Below are 17,077 nucleotides of genomic sequence, written 5' to 3' on the forward strand. Positions count from 1 at the left end.
CATTTAGTCACTCTAAACCCAGTGGGACTTTGGTTGGTAACAATGCCATTTGTTTTAATAGAAGGGATGAAGGTAGTATGAGAGGGCTATGTAGTTATCTCTAGAAGGACATGATGCAGAAGGGAGCACTGAGGGATACAAGAGATAACTTTAAGCTTTTGCCAAGGAATAGCCTTGCAAGCACAGAGAAAACTAAGATTTTGAAAGAATCCCTTCCACTTCATGTTCCAGAGAATTGTACTTGTATGTTCTCATACCTTAAGGAACTTCTGTGATTTATGTTTATGTTATTTGGTTGTTGAAGGTCTATGGTGATTTAAAATCTACTCATGAACCTCATACTATTTATGACAAATTAAAATTTTGAATTTTACTAGTTTGTGCATATTGCTAAAGGTGCATTTTCTGAAACTATTTTATAACTCCAACTTTTCATTCAGGCTAACCTTGTCATTAGTCATTCCAAATTATAGAAATTTAACTGTATTTGCAGAGTGTTAACTAGTCATGTCACAAGTGACAGATCAAGAACAAGATTATGACCTTGAAGAATCATATAAGACTTAATAAGGCAATTAAGAGCTTGTTGTGAATATTTTATAATAGAGGTTAGAAAATTGAAATAAAAATGAAACAAAGCTTGAAAAATTACTTACTTCATTTGTTTGGAGGATCGTGAACTTTGACAGTTTAGTCTTTGAATTGGCTGCATTGGGTTTTCCATCCAAGAGTGATCCAAATGACAGATTCCCAAACCCGTTCTCAAATTCAATAGAAGGTTTCAGTGTAGGAGAGATGTCTGGTGCCTGATCTTGGCCATCCATGGGTCTTACATATGCAGTTGGTTTTTGCTGCCCCATGCTTGTTTTACAGTAAATCCCTGGTGGGAAGCTTTGAACTGAAAGGCCACTGCTGGGAGCTAACAAAGAAGAGGCAACTAAGGGAGACCCAGGTGCTTGCACTGTAAATTCAGATTCTTCTGCTGAGTTGGATTGAAAGATTTCTTTGAAAGCATCCTCTCCACTGAACATGGGAGTAATGTCTTCCTTTGTAGATGGATTTGATTCTTCAGTGGCTCCAACTTGGGGAGCTTCAGCTGGGTAGACAAAGAAATCTTCGAGTCTGGCTTGAGTCTGGTCCTGTGTCAAAGTCTGCATCTTGTTGGGCTGACTACCGGCCTGGCTTGCTGGTATGGTGCTAGGATTATGACTATCTCGTGGCCACTCAGGTTTTGACTTTCTGTTGCTGTGTATCAGGGTTGAATTCAGGATCACAACAGAAGGTGGAGGCACTGATGCCGAGGAATGGGTATTATCCTGGTGAGATGGTATCATTCGGTTCTTTTGTTCTGGAAAAAAGCTTGGCTCATTTTTGTTGATGGGAGTCTGGGGCACAGAATTCTTTGGGATACCCACTAGATGATTCTGATTAGAATGGTTAGTTAGCAAATCCTTCATTTCATCATAGTTTCCAAGCGTGTTCTGGACTCGGTTGGCAAGTGCATCACCTTTGTTTGTCTAAAATAACAAAAAGATGGGGGTGGGAGGAGAAAGAATGAATAGGTTTGTGTTTCCTAATGTTTATGTTTAAAACAGATGCCCTAAGTATACTAGCATATAGGGTTCTGTAAAATTGTCACGCTGCCATAAAATTTCATACTTTTCATGTTCTCTGTGAGGAAAAAAAAATCAATAACACTACTTAAAGAGCATCTTGTAAAGAGCAAGTGTGATTAACGTTGGGATACTCATTGGCCTGTCTTAAACTTATTGAAAAAAGTTTTAAATTATGTTATTTATTAATTAGATTTGAAAGATTACATATTTTAGGTCAGATGAGCTGAACTGTTACATTCTACCTCATGAAAGAAAAACAACTTCACTTTATTGATAATTGGAATTATAACTGAATGTTATATATGTTCTTGATACATAAGCCTTTGCACTACATTATACCAAGAAAAAGGCTTAGCCAATTGGATAAGGAAGTCAGCTAAATTGTGTTATCATGACAATATTAAGTTTAGAAAGGGCATGGGATTAAACAACACCTAATTGAGCTAACTTATGACTAAAGTGAAGCTAATTCCTTTTAATCAAAGAAATGTATAAATTACTGGTGTCTGCCTAGATATTCTGGGGGTGACTATTTACATATTGATGATTCATACTCATTTACTTTGAAAGAATGCAATTGTTCTTCAACAGTGACTCAAGCCCTCCTGTGTCTTTTCAGTGATTTAGAAAGAAATTATTCAAGAATTCGAAGTATTGATTAAGTAAATCAAAGTAATCTTTTCAAAATGATGTTAGTCTAATGGGTAGGAGTTGCAGAAGCAACCAAATCATTCTACGGACAATCATCATGCCATCTACAGCACCCCTATAAGGATATATTAATCCTATTAAGATGGTTATGATTATTTTTTAAAATAATTAAGCTCCTGCATAAAATTTGCAACATACAAAGCAGAAGGGTAAAGGACTTCTTTGTGCATGGGATTCATCATCTTGGCTTAAGACGTTGCAATAAACGATGGCTACTAATATCCAAGGGCCATCTGACAACTGGGCCGCCAGGTAGGGAAGATACCACCTAATGTGGCCTTTAGGTCCCAGGAATAACAAACATGCTCTCCATGAACAGGAGGAGGTGAACACCTCCCCATTGGTAAACTGTCCACTGAAGATAAATGTCTAACATCTAAAGTTTCTTACATGGCCTATACACAGGCCATGTATATACAGTAGTATATATACCCCCAGTATATACAGGGAGTACACTGGCCCAAGTCTGGTATCTCAGTCTAAACCTAACTTGTATAGCTGCTAACTATTCTTTGTATGTAAAGATGGGAGAATATGCAGATAGATGGAGGGTAAAGTACTGGAAATAAATGAAATCACCCAGGAAAAGAAAATGTAGAATGGAGAAGATCAGGTTGGGGAAGGAAACCCTGGGCAGCATCAAACATTAAAAGACTGAGAGAAGAAAAGGTGACAACAAAGGGCATCGAGAAAGAACAATCAAAGAGAGAGAAGCCAATGGATATCTTGACTTCATTACTAGCACAGTCTCCATATACTGTATATGCGTTCAATTCATATATGTATTAAATCAAGGAAATGAGGAAAGTCATAAAGATATGAATTTCAAAGATCAAGTAAAGTATGCTAAATATATTCTAAGGGAACACTGGAAAATGGAGATCTATAGAAATTAAATACATGTGAATTTTAGTATTCTTATCCTCAAGAACATCTTATATTGTATTATATGCAACCTTGGTACTAAAGTAGTGATTAAGCAAGTAACATTCTATATAATCCTCAGCTAAATAAACACTGTATTTTCAGAAATACATTTGAAAGACATATTTAAAAGATAAAGGTGGGTAGGAACCACTTTTATTCCCTAGGAGTCCCTAGGTTTTTCATTTTTAATTGCAAAATTATGTTTCAGAAAAGGTAAGAATGTACTCTGCATATAGTGGTCGCTTACAACCGGACTGCACAATGAACCACTTGGGCAGCAGTCGAAATTGGTATCTCAATTCAATCCCTAAATTTAAAACAAAGAATCTTTAGCGTATTGAGGGTCCAGCCAAAATTCCAGTCAAGCACAGGTTTCTTCTTGCCCCTCAAACAGATAATCTCTTGGGTCAAATGAATGAATGCTGATATCTGGCTATATTAAAGGATCTGACCCTACAAGGGAAAATGACACCATTTCATTTCCCATATGAAATGATTTAGTCTTACTACCTGACTTTCATGGAAACAGAGCTTCACACAATCAGAACCACCTTGCCCTTAGGTGTCACAAAGATACAATTCCAGCTTCTGAGAGGCCGTTCTATTCTCATGCTACACCAATAACATCAGAACTCAAGAATCACATTTTTGAGAGTAAGCAAGCTAGTCACATCCTTTTTCTTCTTTCAGTAAATATGAAAAACATGTTTATTCTGTCCTTAGTGGAGAAAACATTATCTAGTTTTAATGTCTCCTCATTTATGTGTAATGTTATAATGATCTGGGTTTTTGATGTGTGCTTAATCTTTCTTCCATGACTAGGTTATACAACATGCTTGAAATTTCTGAGGTAACTAATATACTACCTAAAATGTAATGTATTGGAGTGAAATGGACATTTTGAAATTCAATGTTTATTTACAGACCTTGTCTCCACTGTTGAGGAACAGTGTTTTTTTTTTTTTTCCTTCATACTATGTGTTGAACTCTTTACTTAATGTAGGGTTAACCTTATGAGTATAAAATAAACTGAAAATATATTGGAGTGAAATAGACATGTTGAGAATAAATGATTGTTTATAGCCCTTGTCTCTTCCACCGAGGAACAGTGTAATGTTTTGTTTTGTATTCTTTCTCTGCATGCTACTTGTTGAACTCCTCTACTCAGAGTAGGGGTAACTATACAATAATTAAGTATAAAAACATATCATTGTAAAAATTAAGAATGGAAATCCAAGAGGGAGGGGGAAGAAGGGTTGGAGCATGGGCAGTAGGTGTGGAGGATAGAAGGGGAAGTTTCATTAAGTTCCTAAATCTGTATATAGGAAATATATGAGACTTGCATAACTTAAATAAAATTTAAAATGAATAAACAAATAAAAAGACATGTACTTCAAGACTGAGATTTTAAAAAAAAATACCCAAAAGAAATCAGCATATGAGTTATCTGTATTCCCATATTTATAGCAGCTCAATTCACAATAGCTAAGATATGGAATCAACCCAGATGTCCATCAACTGATGACTGGATAAGAAAATTATGGTACATACACACTGTGGAGTACCACTCAGCTGTAAAAATAAAAAAAAAAATGAAATCCTGTTTTTGCAACAAAATGGATGAAATTGGAAAACATTATACTTAGTAAAATAATCCAGTCCCAAAAAGACAGATCATATGTTTTCCCTGGTATGGGGTAACTAATGGAGTACCTAAAATGTAGTGTACTCGAGTGAAATAGACATTCTGAGATTTGATTATTGTTTACAGCTCTAGTGTCTACTGTTGAGGAACAGTGTTTTTTTTTCCTCATACTATTTGTTGAACTCTCTAGTTGGTGTAGGGTTTAAACTGAAAATAGATCTTTGTAAAAATTAATAGTGGGAATAGGAGTGGGAGGAGGAATAAGTGTTGAAGCATGGGAGGGAGAAAAGGAGGGTAGGGTGGGAACTATCACTATTTTACTAAATCTGTATATATGCAATACACTTTAAATAAAATTAAAGAAAATTAGGAGAATTGCTAAACTGATCAGTGTCATAATGTGTATACACACACACACACTATACAAATAAAATTAGGAGGAAATTGAAATTTCTCTGAACAAGTCCAGAAAAATTAAACTCCTTCTACATAATGTAAAAACTACAACTATGATTTGTCTCACTGAATAAAACTATGAGCTCTTAAAAGTCCAAGGCCGCCGGCCCTGTGGCTCAACAGGCTAATCCTCCACCTAGCGGCGCTGGCACACCGGATTCTAGTCCTGGTTGGGGCACCGGATTCTGTCCCAGTTGCCCCTCTTCCAGGCCAGCTCTCTGCTGTGGCCAGGGAGTGCAGTGGAGGATGGCCCAGGTGCTTGGGCCCTGCACCCCATGGGAGACCAGGATAAGTACCTGGCTCCTGCCTTCGGATTAGCGCGGTGCGCCGGCCGCAGCGCGCCGGCTGCGGCGGGCATTGGAGGGTGAACCAACGGCAAAGGAAGACCTTTCTCTCTGTCTCTCTCTCTCACTGTCCACTCTGCCTGTCAAAAAACACAAAAGTCCAAGGCCACTTTGTATTCGTCTTTAAATCCCCAAGACTTAGTACCATGTCTGGTGCATATTAAGTATGAAAAACTTATTGTCAAATGGAATAGAATAAAATTATAGTTCATAACCTCCCTATATCAAAATAAAGAATTTGCAAGGGCTTAGAGTAGAAAGCACAGAAATGGAAAGGTAAAGTCAGGCTAATTTGGTTACTATGTTTGGACATTAAATTGAACTTTGAGCTTCCTCATAGCTAAGGCAAAAAGAAAAAGCTCATAGGTTCTAGAATGCCCTTTGCCTGAGGGAAGAAAACATGCACTAATTGATTAGTTGAGACTAATTATTGCCTGATAATAAAATGTAAAAAGAAATTCCTCTAATTGGTTCATTTATAAGAATCTTTGAGCAATAAAAAACAAGTTTTTGTTATCAATTTTCCAGAAGATGAATACATATCTTTATGTGTTTTTTTCTCTATTGTGATAAAGAACAGTACTAACTAAGGAAAGTTAAATCTGCCTGTGGCATTAGATATCTAGGTTAATATAAATAAACTCTGCCTCCCCATAATTAGGTAACTGTCAATGAGCTTTTAAGTTTTGGAAGAAATCTGTTACACAGAAAACCAGTGGGGCTTGAAATGTGTACCTCTCTGTGCACTAATGACACAGGAAGGGTGGAGCTGTAATAACTTGGAGGTATGGAGGGCTGTCACCTCCCTTAGACTAACTTCCTCAAGGAGTAATTGTCTCAAAAGCAGTTGTGACAGGAACTGCATAGCAGACAATTCAAGGATGAATTCATATGTGATACTTTTCTGAGTTGCTGATTGAAGAAAGAGCCATATGCTTTGCATAACCGACATGCTATGGTTACCAGTCAGAATTACCATGCTCATTCTTAAGACAAATACTGGAAAATTCAAAACACTCATGAGGCAGAATGAGCCACAGAACACAAACAGACACACGGCCTCAAGAAGCCTATCATACAACAGTCACCAACTAATCTAACAGTCTGTCCATGTCACCAAAGTAAACTCTTTGCCTTCTAACGATTAGAGATGGGTAACTGAAAACCAGATTTTAAATTTCTCAAGATGTGGTTATGAGATCCACTGTATAGAAAACCCAATGGGTCCTGAAATACATTTATACACAAGTACACAATGTATTCTCATTATACACCATAGCAACTTCTGATTCACACTGAATGTTCTTTTTTGCTCTCCAGAGACTTAGCAATCCTATTAAGGAGCAAGGTAATCTTGGCAGTCTGGATTGGACATTATAAACATAGAAAAAAATGAAATTTGGCCATTTCAATCAATTACAGGCTCTTTTCAATTTGGCCATTTTTTTTTTACTTCCTGTTCTAGATAATTGGTTGATTCCTTAAAGGTAAGCTCTGTAGCCATTATTTTCTAAGTAATCGCAATATCTCTATCATCAAGAAAATGAGTTTTCCAAGTATTTTCAGGCATAAATTTCATGTCTGGTTTGTGGCTCATGACTAACAGAGCTCCTTCATTTAAGCTTTTTGCCTCTCATTACTTTAGGAAATGCAAACTTCCCTCAGTTTGCTTTAATGCTATCTGCAAATAGGAGCATAATTTCATCACAATACTAACATGAAGAAGGTCACTGTACCAAAATATTTCTTTTTAATAGAAGTATTAAAAAGATAGAAATTTTGGAATTCATTACTTATTTGATTTTATTGTGACTAAAGAATAAAATTTAGTGATTCTTTTTTCTAATTCTAATATTTTACAGTTATCACTATAAACAGTAAGTTGTTTCTTTGCCCTAATTATAATGACAATGATAGTTTGAGCTTTTACAGTATTTTTACAGAATTTTACAGATTTCAAAGTAAAGTTTCCTAGGTTCTTTGATTTGATCCCTATAACAACCATGTGAGCCAACAGTCACACTCTGGCCTCTATCTGGCCTTTTCCTGTCCCAACATAAATAACCTTAAGTAGCCTTTAAAACCTCTTTGTGCCTCAGTTTCCTCATTTTGATTGAGTTGTGAAGAGGTAGAAAATGTTGCTCTTATTATTATTAATTATTATGATTCACTTCAGAAGTGAGAAAACTACAGGCTAGAGAAATGAAGTTTCTTCCCCACAGTCACGCAGCAGGTAAGCTTATTAAGCCTTCTGACTTCCTATCAGAGTATAAACAACTTCCTTTTACAAAATCACATTGAAGTGGGTTGAAAAGTCTGTACTCACCATGTACAAGAATGTGAAGCTGCAGAAAAGCATTTCACTTCTCTGAACTACAATTCTTCATGAGAAACATTGGAAAAATGCAATATTCATATGGCTTTTGTTCAGCAGTTTGTTAACGTGGTGTATCATATTGATTCATTTGTGAATGTTGAACCATTCCTGCATATCAGGGATAAATCCCACTTGGTCTGGATGGATGACCTTTCTGATGTGTTGTTGCATTCTATTGGCTAGAATTTTTTTGAGGATTTTTGTGTCTATTTTCATCAAGGAAATCGGTCTGTAATTTTCTTTCAATGCTGCATCTTTTTCAGGCTTAGGGATTAAGGTGATGCTGGCTTCATAGGAAGAATTTGGGAGGATTCCCTCTCTTTCAATTGTTTTGAATAATGAGAAGAATTGGAGTTATTTCTTTAAATGTCTGGAATGACAAGAGCCTCGCATGATCACTGTCATCATAAATAAGAGTGTCAATTGTTAAATCAACAATAGAGTCACTGTGCACTTGCTCCACATGTAGGACCTCTGTCCTTTTTGAGTTGTACTATGAGAATTAAAGATAAAATTTGTCTTCAAACAGTACTTTATACTTTGTGTGTCTGTATGAGTGCAAACTGTTGAAATCTTTACTTAGTATAGAGTTGATCTTCTGTATAAAGATAATTAAAATGAGTTTTAATGAAGGATGGGATGGGAGAGGGAGTAGAAGGTGGGGTGGGAGTGGGGGAGGGAGGGCAGGTATGGGGGGAAGAGCTGCTATATTCCAAAAGCTGTACCTGTGAAATTTATATTTACTAAATAAAAGCTTTCTAAAAAATGCAATATTCTACTTGTCACAAGGATGAAAGAACTACATACAAAAAGCTCTGGCACAGTGCCTTCCACAGAGTTGGCACGTGGTACATGCCAACTCCTCACCAATCTTTCTACACTAACAAAAATGTATCAAATGGCTTTATATTTCTCACGCACGTTTGAAGACTTCCTTCTCAAAAGGATAATACGAACTCAGATATGAAAGATGTAAGCTACACAAGTAGCCCTAAACAGAAAGTCCCTCTCAGTAACCAAATCTGGGGGTTGCCAACATTCTTTCCATTCCATAGGTGGTCCAGGGAAAGCAAAGAAAGGAAAGAAATCATCCAGAAAGATAAGAGATCACCATTTCTTCTTTCTATTAAGAAAAGGCAATAGACTAGGTACCAGCATTCACTTGGCTAGATCATTAACTACTGACACTACAAGCCAAATGATTAGGCCATGTTCAAGCCTTTGAGATAACAAAAAGCTTCCTGAAAGTCCTAATTAACCACATGAGGAATTTTTACTTTTAAGTTGATTAAGTATTCCCATTACAACCCTAGTGGAAGGTTGTGGTGTCTCCTTGTTTTCTAAAAATGCACTGTGAGCCAGATCTAGGACTCCCACTGCCACTAGCATGCTCAGGTACTCCAAGTATCACCGGCTGAGTCTTTGTCTAAGGTACTTTTTAAGTGTACATTAGTGTTCATATCATAATATAGGAGAAGAAAAGATACATAATCCTCAGTGATCTCACAGGGAATCCTGAACATGAACAGCACAAGATGACAACTGATCATCAACACAAGGGTGAAAGAAAAAGAATTACTAGGTCACCAACTGTTAGTATTGCTCCTTTTTTCACAGTTTAGACCAAAGAACAAAGATTATTCCCCATAAAGAAGTACAAAAGCAACAAGCTACTTATACAACATGCCTGGCCTTGAACTAGGCTAAATGTTTCCGTCTGTGTCTCTACTTAATGTACCCTTGTGGTATCAAGACAAATGACTTATGAAAACTTCTGACAATGTTAAGAACAGGCTTTTCATCTTCAAAGCCACTCAAAAATATACTCCTAGTATCTACAAATAAATACATGTCTATATGATGGGCAAGAATACATTTACCTTAAAGATAACAGACCATTAATTCAACATGATTTGCAATATGAAGGAGGAATAAATCAAGAGTTCTTCATCTCATAACAGTGTTGATAATGGGTGTGGACACTGAATTTAAAGAATAAAGTCTCCGAGAAAAGTTCATTTTTTCTTCCATCCAAAGAATTAAAACTCATTTATGGCTGGCGCTGTGGCTCAATAGGCTAATCTTCCACCTTGCTGCGCCAGCACACTGGGTTCTAATCCTGGTCGGGGCTCCAGATTCTGTCCCAGTTGCCCCTCTTCCAGGCCAGCTCTCTGCTGTGGCCAGGGAGTGCAGTGGAGGATGGCCCAAGTGCTTGGGCCCTGCACCCCATGGGAGACCAGGAGAAGCACCTGGCTCCTGCCATCGGATCAGCGCGGTGCACTGGCCGCAGCGCGCCGGCCGAGGTGGCCATTGGAGGGTGAACCAACGGCAAAAGGAAGACCTTTCTGTCTCTCTCTCTCTCACTGTCCACTCTGCCTGTAAAAAAAAAATAAAAAATAAATAAAAAATTAAAAATTAAAAAAACTCATTTGTCCCTCTTTCACCTTGAGAAGGAACAGTATGCCTATCACCCTTTGACCTTCCACTACTCCCAGTCTTGCTCTATCCCCAATCTTGCTTAAACTTGCCTGCTTTTTTCTCATTCTAATGTTCCATTCCCTTCTTTTTCCCTGGCTCAGGATTTTTTACGTACTCCTCATCTTGTAATTTATAATGGTCTCCTGCTCTACTCAGCATCAACTCTGTCCTATGCATCTTCCACTTACCCTTCTCCATTGATGTTGATTCCTTCCTATCAATCTCCAAAAATGCTCACATTTCTCTCACTTAGAAAAGAAGCTTCCCTCAATATAGTTGCTCCCTTTACTTTCTAACTTTCCTCTCTCCTTTCCTCCCTGCAAAACTTCTTTGCAAAATCACATCAACTGCTTCTCTTTACTTAACCACTTCCTGATTACTCTCCAATCCCTGGTAGGTTGTCTCCCTACAATAACCACCACATCAACAAATAAAAAGACTTTTCACTAAGGTCACCAGCTACCCTTACCTGAGAAACCCACCAGCCAATTTATAGTTCTTGCCTTTGCTGGTCTTTCATGCAACTATCATGTCATTCCTCCAAAAAAACCTTTGGTTTTTAGTAAATATTTCTTTCCTACTACTTTCCTTACCTCTCTGATAATTCCTTTTTAGTCTATTTTCTTATACCTTGCTCATAGCATCAGTTTTATTCCTCAAATATTGCTACTACCCAGAATTCTCTGTCTCTCTCTTACTCCATAATATCACTCAGTGACTCATTCTCACAGCTTTCACTGTCACCTATACAAAGGTAAAAGTTAAATAAAAATCTGCTACTCCCATGAGCTCCCAACACATATATCCAGTGCCTACTGGATATCTCCCCTTTGATATTACATTGATATTTTCAAACCCAACATGTTCAAAACTGAATTATTTTTTTCTCTACAAGCAACAACCATGTTATCCTCTTGAATAACTTAATAATGATACTACCATACTCTCAAGTCAAAAACTTTAAAATCATTCATTCCTACTCCATACTTTCCCATATTCAATTAGACACCCAATCCTATCATTTCAGTTTCTTCATTCTACCTTAAACCTTTGCCACTATAAGGTCCCCTTAGCAATTAAAATAGATTTGTAACCTTCCTCTATTTTCCCATGCCCCGTCCAACATTATCTTTCTAAACTGCACATCTGTCCTGGCTATGCCATGAATTAAAAATTTGTAATGCCTTCTCTTCAAGTACAGAACAGAATTCAAACTCTTTGGAGTGAGGTACAAACTCTTTATTGATCCTTTCTCTGTCTGTTTCTGTAATAGCCTCATTATGCAGCCATATCATCATTTGTTCATGATGACTTCTGCCACTGGACCAGGAATTCCTTGAGTGCAGAGATTATGCATTATTTCTCTTTGTACACCAGTCTAAGAGACTAGTATGCAGTAATCCTTCAATAATTGTGTGTTAAAGGAATCAAATATCTAACAACACACATTCAAATGTATAATATAAATTAAAATTGGCCAATACAAGAAAAATACATTTTTATGGATTGTACTATTATTGACAGTTCAAAAATCAATAGTTTTACATGACCTAAGTCTATTCCAGGCATACCAAAGTTGGAAGTGATCTGAGTGTCTCAATCAAGAACTGTTTCCTTGTTTTGAACAAGGGAACAAACTGATTGTCTCACTAGTCACCAATTTAGTCAACTTACCCTTTACCCCAAAGTAGCATTGGGCCCTGTACTGTCCTCATTCAAGAACTTCTCTTTTCCAAAAGTCACTGTAGGTTAAATAGTGTTCTCATAAAATGTCAGTTAATGAAAATTTTCTCTGTTTTATTTATTATATTATTTTTGTTTCACTACAGAAAATTACAATGCTACTAAATTTCAATGAAAACTAATCAACTGCCAGCAGTTGAATAAGATTCTTTCATTATAATCTCTTTCCAGTCACTCCAAATATCCACCTCAGATAAAAAGTTCAGGGACAGTCATTGTGAAATCAATACTTGTAGACATAGCAGTATAATGGTTATTGGAGCTACACACTAGCCAGAATACATGACAGTTAGCATAGCTATGCTATCAAACTCTGGTTGAAGCAATTTCTTAACCTATGATTATTTACCACCAGGAAAAATTATTGGCTTTTTCATTTATTCTTCTTTTTAAACTTTTACTTAATAAATATAAATTTCCAAAGTATAGCTTTTGGATTACAGTGGCTTTTGCCCCCCCATAACTTCCCTCCTACCCGCAACCCTCCCCTCTCCCACACCCTCTCCCATTCCATTCACATCAAGATTCATTTTCAATTATCTTTATATACAGAATATCAATTTAGTATATATTAAGTAAAGATTTCAACAGTTTGCACCCACACAGAAACACAAAGTGTAAAGTACTGTTTGAGTACTAGTTATAGCATTACTTCACATTGTACAGCATATTAAAGACAGAGATCCTACATGGGGAATAAGTGCACAGTGACTCCTGTTGTTGATTTAACAATGGACACTCTTGTTTATGGCATCAGTAATCACCCTAAGCTCTTGTCATGAGTTGTCAAGGCTATGGAAGCCTTTTGAGTTCACCAACTCTGATCTTATTTAGACAAGGTCATAGTCAAAGTGGAAGTTCTCTACTCCCTTCAGAGAAAGGTACCTCCTTCTTTGATGGCCCATTCTTTCCTTTATTCTTGAAGAGTGGTTTTCAAAGAGTACTCAAATCACTGAACAGCTGCTAACAAACTAACATGGGAATTGAGAGAAATGGTATTGTGATGGGTGGCAATGATTGGAAGGAGAAATAGGCAACGTGCATTGACATTCTGATGAAGACTTCAGGAGTTGTCTCTATGATAATCAAAGCCCTGGAATGCATGGGGGTGGGGCATTCCTTGCTGTAGAAAGTGTTAGGAAAACCCTACTCTTGTCCTCAAAGAAGTTGGATTTTGTCTCTGAAGACTTCTTCAGAAACTTGTAATTACCCAAATAGAGTATATGTATTTATTTTAGTTGTAAAATATATTCTTCTGCAAGTGATTTGGGAATGTTAAAGGCAAATTAAATGTTGATTCATGAGTAACAGACAACCATTTTCCAGAAAGATAAATTACATACATATTCAGCTACCTTGTAGGGCTCCCCAAAAAGATCAAAGCCTGAAGAAAAGAGATCATCTTCTTGCTGGACTTCTTGATTCCTTCGCTCCCATTCCTTTTTTTTAAGTGCACTACGGTCTTGTTCATAGTGACTGATATGAGAAGAAAATGACAAAAGGAAAGAAAAGGTTAGTCATACAAGAAAAAATAATTAAAAAGAGGGGAAAAGAAATTAGAAACTCTAGCCATGACCATGAGAATATGGCAGAATTCTTTTCTCTTGTCCTTGTTTGATTTTTAGAAGCAATCACATGCTTCCCACTGTGCCGAAAGGTACTGAATTAAAATTACATTGTGGTGCCAACTGCCGAGGGCTCAGAATCTACAGATGTCACAAAGTCCCAGGGGAAAAGTATTATCAAACCATGGAGGTACAGATAAACTAGAATTCTGCTCTGAGCCCATAGCCAGGATAAGTCTGTTTTAATAAAGGTACACAAAAATCTAAGGACATTTTTGGAAACATAGACACACAACTATAAATCGCTTAAATACCCACACTCCTTTTTGTGTGGTTGTTGTTGTATTGGTCTTCCCATAATTTGCTTCAAAGATAACTGGAAGATTTTTGGGGAAATTCTTCATAAAAAAGGGGTCTAGTTTAAACAACCATTAAATAACAATGAAAAAAATAGATATTAAAAGTCTTGAATGATCTTAATGCACAAATGTTAATAAAAATTTGTTTATTCTATGACTCTTATATTTTAGGCTTTTCCATTTGGATATAAAAAGCTTTGAGACAACATTTAAGATATCCGGCTGATTCCAAGAATTGAAGGAAAATGAATTAAAAGATAAGCTTATTTTGGTGTATTTTTTAAAAAAATCCATGTACACAAATGCTCTTCAAAGAGTTCATAGAAAATCCATAATATGCAAAAATGGCATGGATGCATGGATTTCAAAATTTTTAGCATTCAAGTGAACTAATCTTTAAATCCATTTTCCAGGAACTATTTCAATATCCTTCATATATTCTGGGCACTTGGGTGTTACAGAATGAAACACTTCCCTATTAAGAAAACAACTATTTTCTTCATCATGTAGTTCTGCTAATTAAATCAGTTTTTAAGTCTTATGGTACAGGCTGAGCATACCTAATCTAAAAATCCAAAACCTTAAAGTTTTTGTGCATTGACATGATGTCACAGTTGGAAAATTTCACTCTAGACCTCAAAATGCAAGCACACCAGAAACATTGCACAAATTATGGTCAGACTATGAATCTAAGGTATATATGAAACATAAATGGATTTCATGTTTAAACCTGGGTCCCATCCCAAAGCTATCTTATGATATATATGCAAATATTCCCAAACCCAAAATAATCCAAAATCTGAAACACTTTTGGTTTCAGGGATTTCAGATACATAATACTCAATCTGTATTGAATTTTATTTTGTTCATTTTGTTCACTGGCTTTGTTTTTTTAAGATTTTATTTTATTTATTTTAAAAGCAGAGATTCAAAGAGAGAGAGGAAGACAGACAGATCTTCCATCAGCTGTTTCACTCCTCAAATGACCACAATGGCCAGGGTTGGACCAGGCTGAAGCCAGGAGCCAGGAGCCAAGAGCTTCTTCCTGGTATCCCATGTGGGTGCAGGGACCCAAATACTCAGGCCATCCTCCACTGCCTTCCCAGTTCATTAGCAGAAAGCATTATTGGAGGTAGAGCAGCCTGGACACAAATCAGTGCCCATATGGAATGCTGGCACTGAAGATGGCAGCTTAATACACTGCACTAGAGCACCAGCCCTTATTTACTTTTTTTTTTCTCCTGCTTTTGATGTTACCCTTATCCAAGATGTTTTACCCTTATCCAAGCTGGGTAAATTTAAATTATATGAATTATAAATTATATGAATGTACATATATCAATTGCACATAAATTTCCTAGCAGGTGCTGTATAGATATTGGTTTCCTTCTTCCTGTTAATATTACTATGTTAAGACTTAGACAATTGACATGCAAATTAACATAATAGTAAGAGAAATTACAAGAGATATACTGATATAAATGTATTCAAAACCTAATGCCGGGGGACAGGTGCTGTGGCGCAGTGGGTTAAGCCTCCACCTGTGGTGCCAGCACCCCACGTGGGCACCAGTAGGCTGCTCCTCTTCAGATCCAGTTCTCTGCTTCAGCTCTTTGATATAGCCTGGGAAAGCAGTAGAAGATGTCCCAGGCGCTCGGGCCCCTGCACCAGCCTTAGGGACCTGGAGGAGGCTCCTGGCTCTTGGCTTCAGATAGGCACAGCTCCGGCTATTGTAGCCATTTGGGAAGTGAACCAGCAGATGGAAGATTTCTCTCTGTCTCTCCCTCTCACTGTCTGTAATTCTACTTCTCAAATGAATAAATAAAATCTTACAAAAAAACAAAACAAAAAACCTAATGCGGGGCTGGCGCTGTAACATAGCAGGTAAGGCTGCCGTCTGAAGTGCTGGCATCCCATATGGGTGCCAGTTCGAGTCTTGGCTGTTCCACTTCTGATCCAGCTCTCTGCTGTGACCTGGGAAAGCAGTAGAAGATGCCCCAAGTCCTTCGGCCCTGGCACGCATGTGAGAGACCTGGAGGAGGCTGTTGGCTCCTGCCTTTGGATCGGCCCAGGCATTGTGGCTGTCTAGGGAGTGAACCAGTGGATGGAGGACCTCTCTCTCTCTCTCACTCTCTGCTTCTGTCTCTCTGTAACTCTGTCTTTCAAATAAATAAATAAATAAATCTTTATAAGAAAAACCATAATGCTTAATGCCTATAATTGGTAAGTTAGATTGCTCATGAGTAGCATAACTAATTTATAACGTAGAAGCCTAGAGCAAGAACTATCTATGCAGCGTAAATAGATGTAACGTGTGGTGCCACTGCACTTAATTTACCTTTTGCCACAGGAATTCTTTTTTTTTTTTAATTTTTGACAGGCAGAGTGGACAGTAGAGGGAGACAGAGAGAAAGGTCTTCCTTTTTGCCGTTGGTTCACCCTCCAATGGCCGCCGCGGTAGGCGCTCTGCGGCTGGTGCACCGCGCTGTTCCAATGGCAGGAGCCAGGTGCTTATCCTGGTCTCCCATGGGGTGCAGGGCCCAAGCACTTGGGCCATTCTCCACTGCACTCCTTGGCCACAGCAGAGAGCTGGCCTGGAAGAGGGGCAACCGGGACAGGATCGGTGCCCCAACCGGGACTAGAACCTGGTGTGCCGGCGCCGCAAGGCGGAGGATTAGCCTACTGAGCCACGGCGCCGGCAGGAATTCTTGAATTGTCAAATTCCAAGTGTCTTCTGATAGCCATATCATTTGGATAAATAACACTCATTGCTCTATATTTAAATAGTGGCAACATTTATAGAATGCTTAAATTCACATTACACTTTCATAATGCAGACAATACCAGATACATAAG

General features: G+C 37.6%; 1 protein-coding gene across 4 annotated transcripts in view; it reads right to left on the reverse strand.

Moving 5' to 3' along the window:
- AFF2 (ALF transcription elongation factor 2) overlaps positions 1 to 17,077 on the reverse strand; it is a 587,559-nt gene that overhangs the window by 382,848 nt on the left and 187,634 nt on the right. For 3 of the 4 annotated variants that reach the window (XM_062183803.1, XM_062183804.1, XM_062183802.1), the window contains exons 2-3: positions 13,653 to 13,773; positions 657 to 1,517 (exon numbers count right to left, since the gene is read on the reverse strand). In XM_062183803.1, the coding sequence (XP_062039787.1) occupies positions 657 to 1,517; positions 13,653 to 13,773 (982 nt within the window). The remainder of the gene's footprint in view (positions 1 to 656; positions 1,518 to 13,652; positions 13,774 to 17,077) is intronic. The other variant, XM_062183805.1, reaches the window with a different exon arrangement.

This window comes from Lepus europaeus, chromosome X (genome assembly GCF_033115175.1).
Source record: "Lepus europaeus isolate LE1 chromosome X, mLepTim1.pri, whole genome shotgun sequence".
Taxonomy (NCBI): domain Eukaryota; kingdom Metazoa; phylum Chordata; class Mammalia; order Lagomorpha; family Leporidae; genus Lepus; species Lepus europaeus.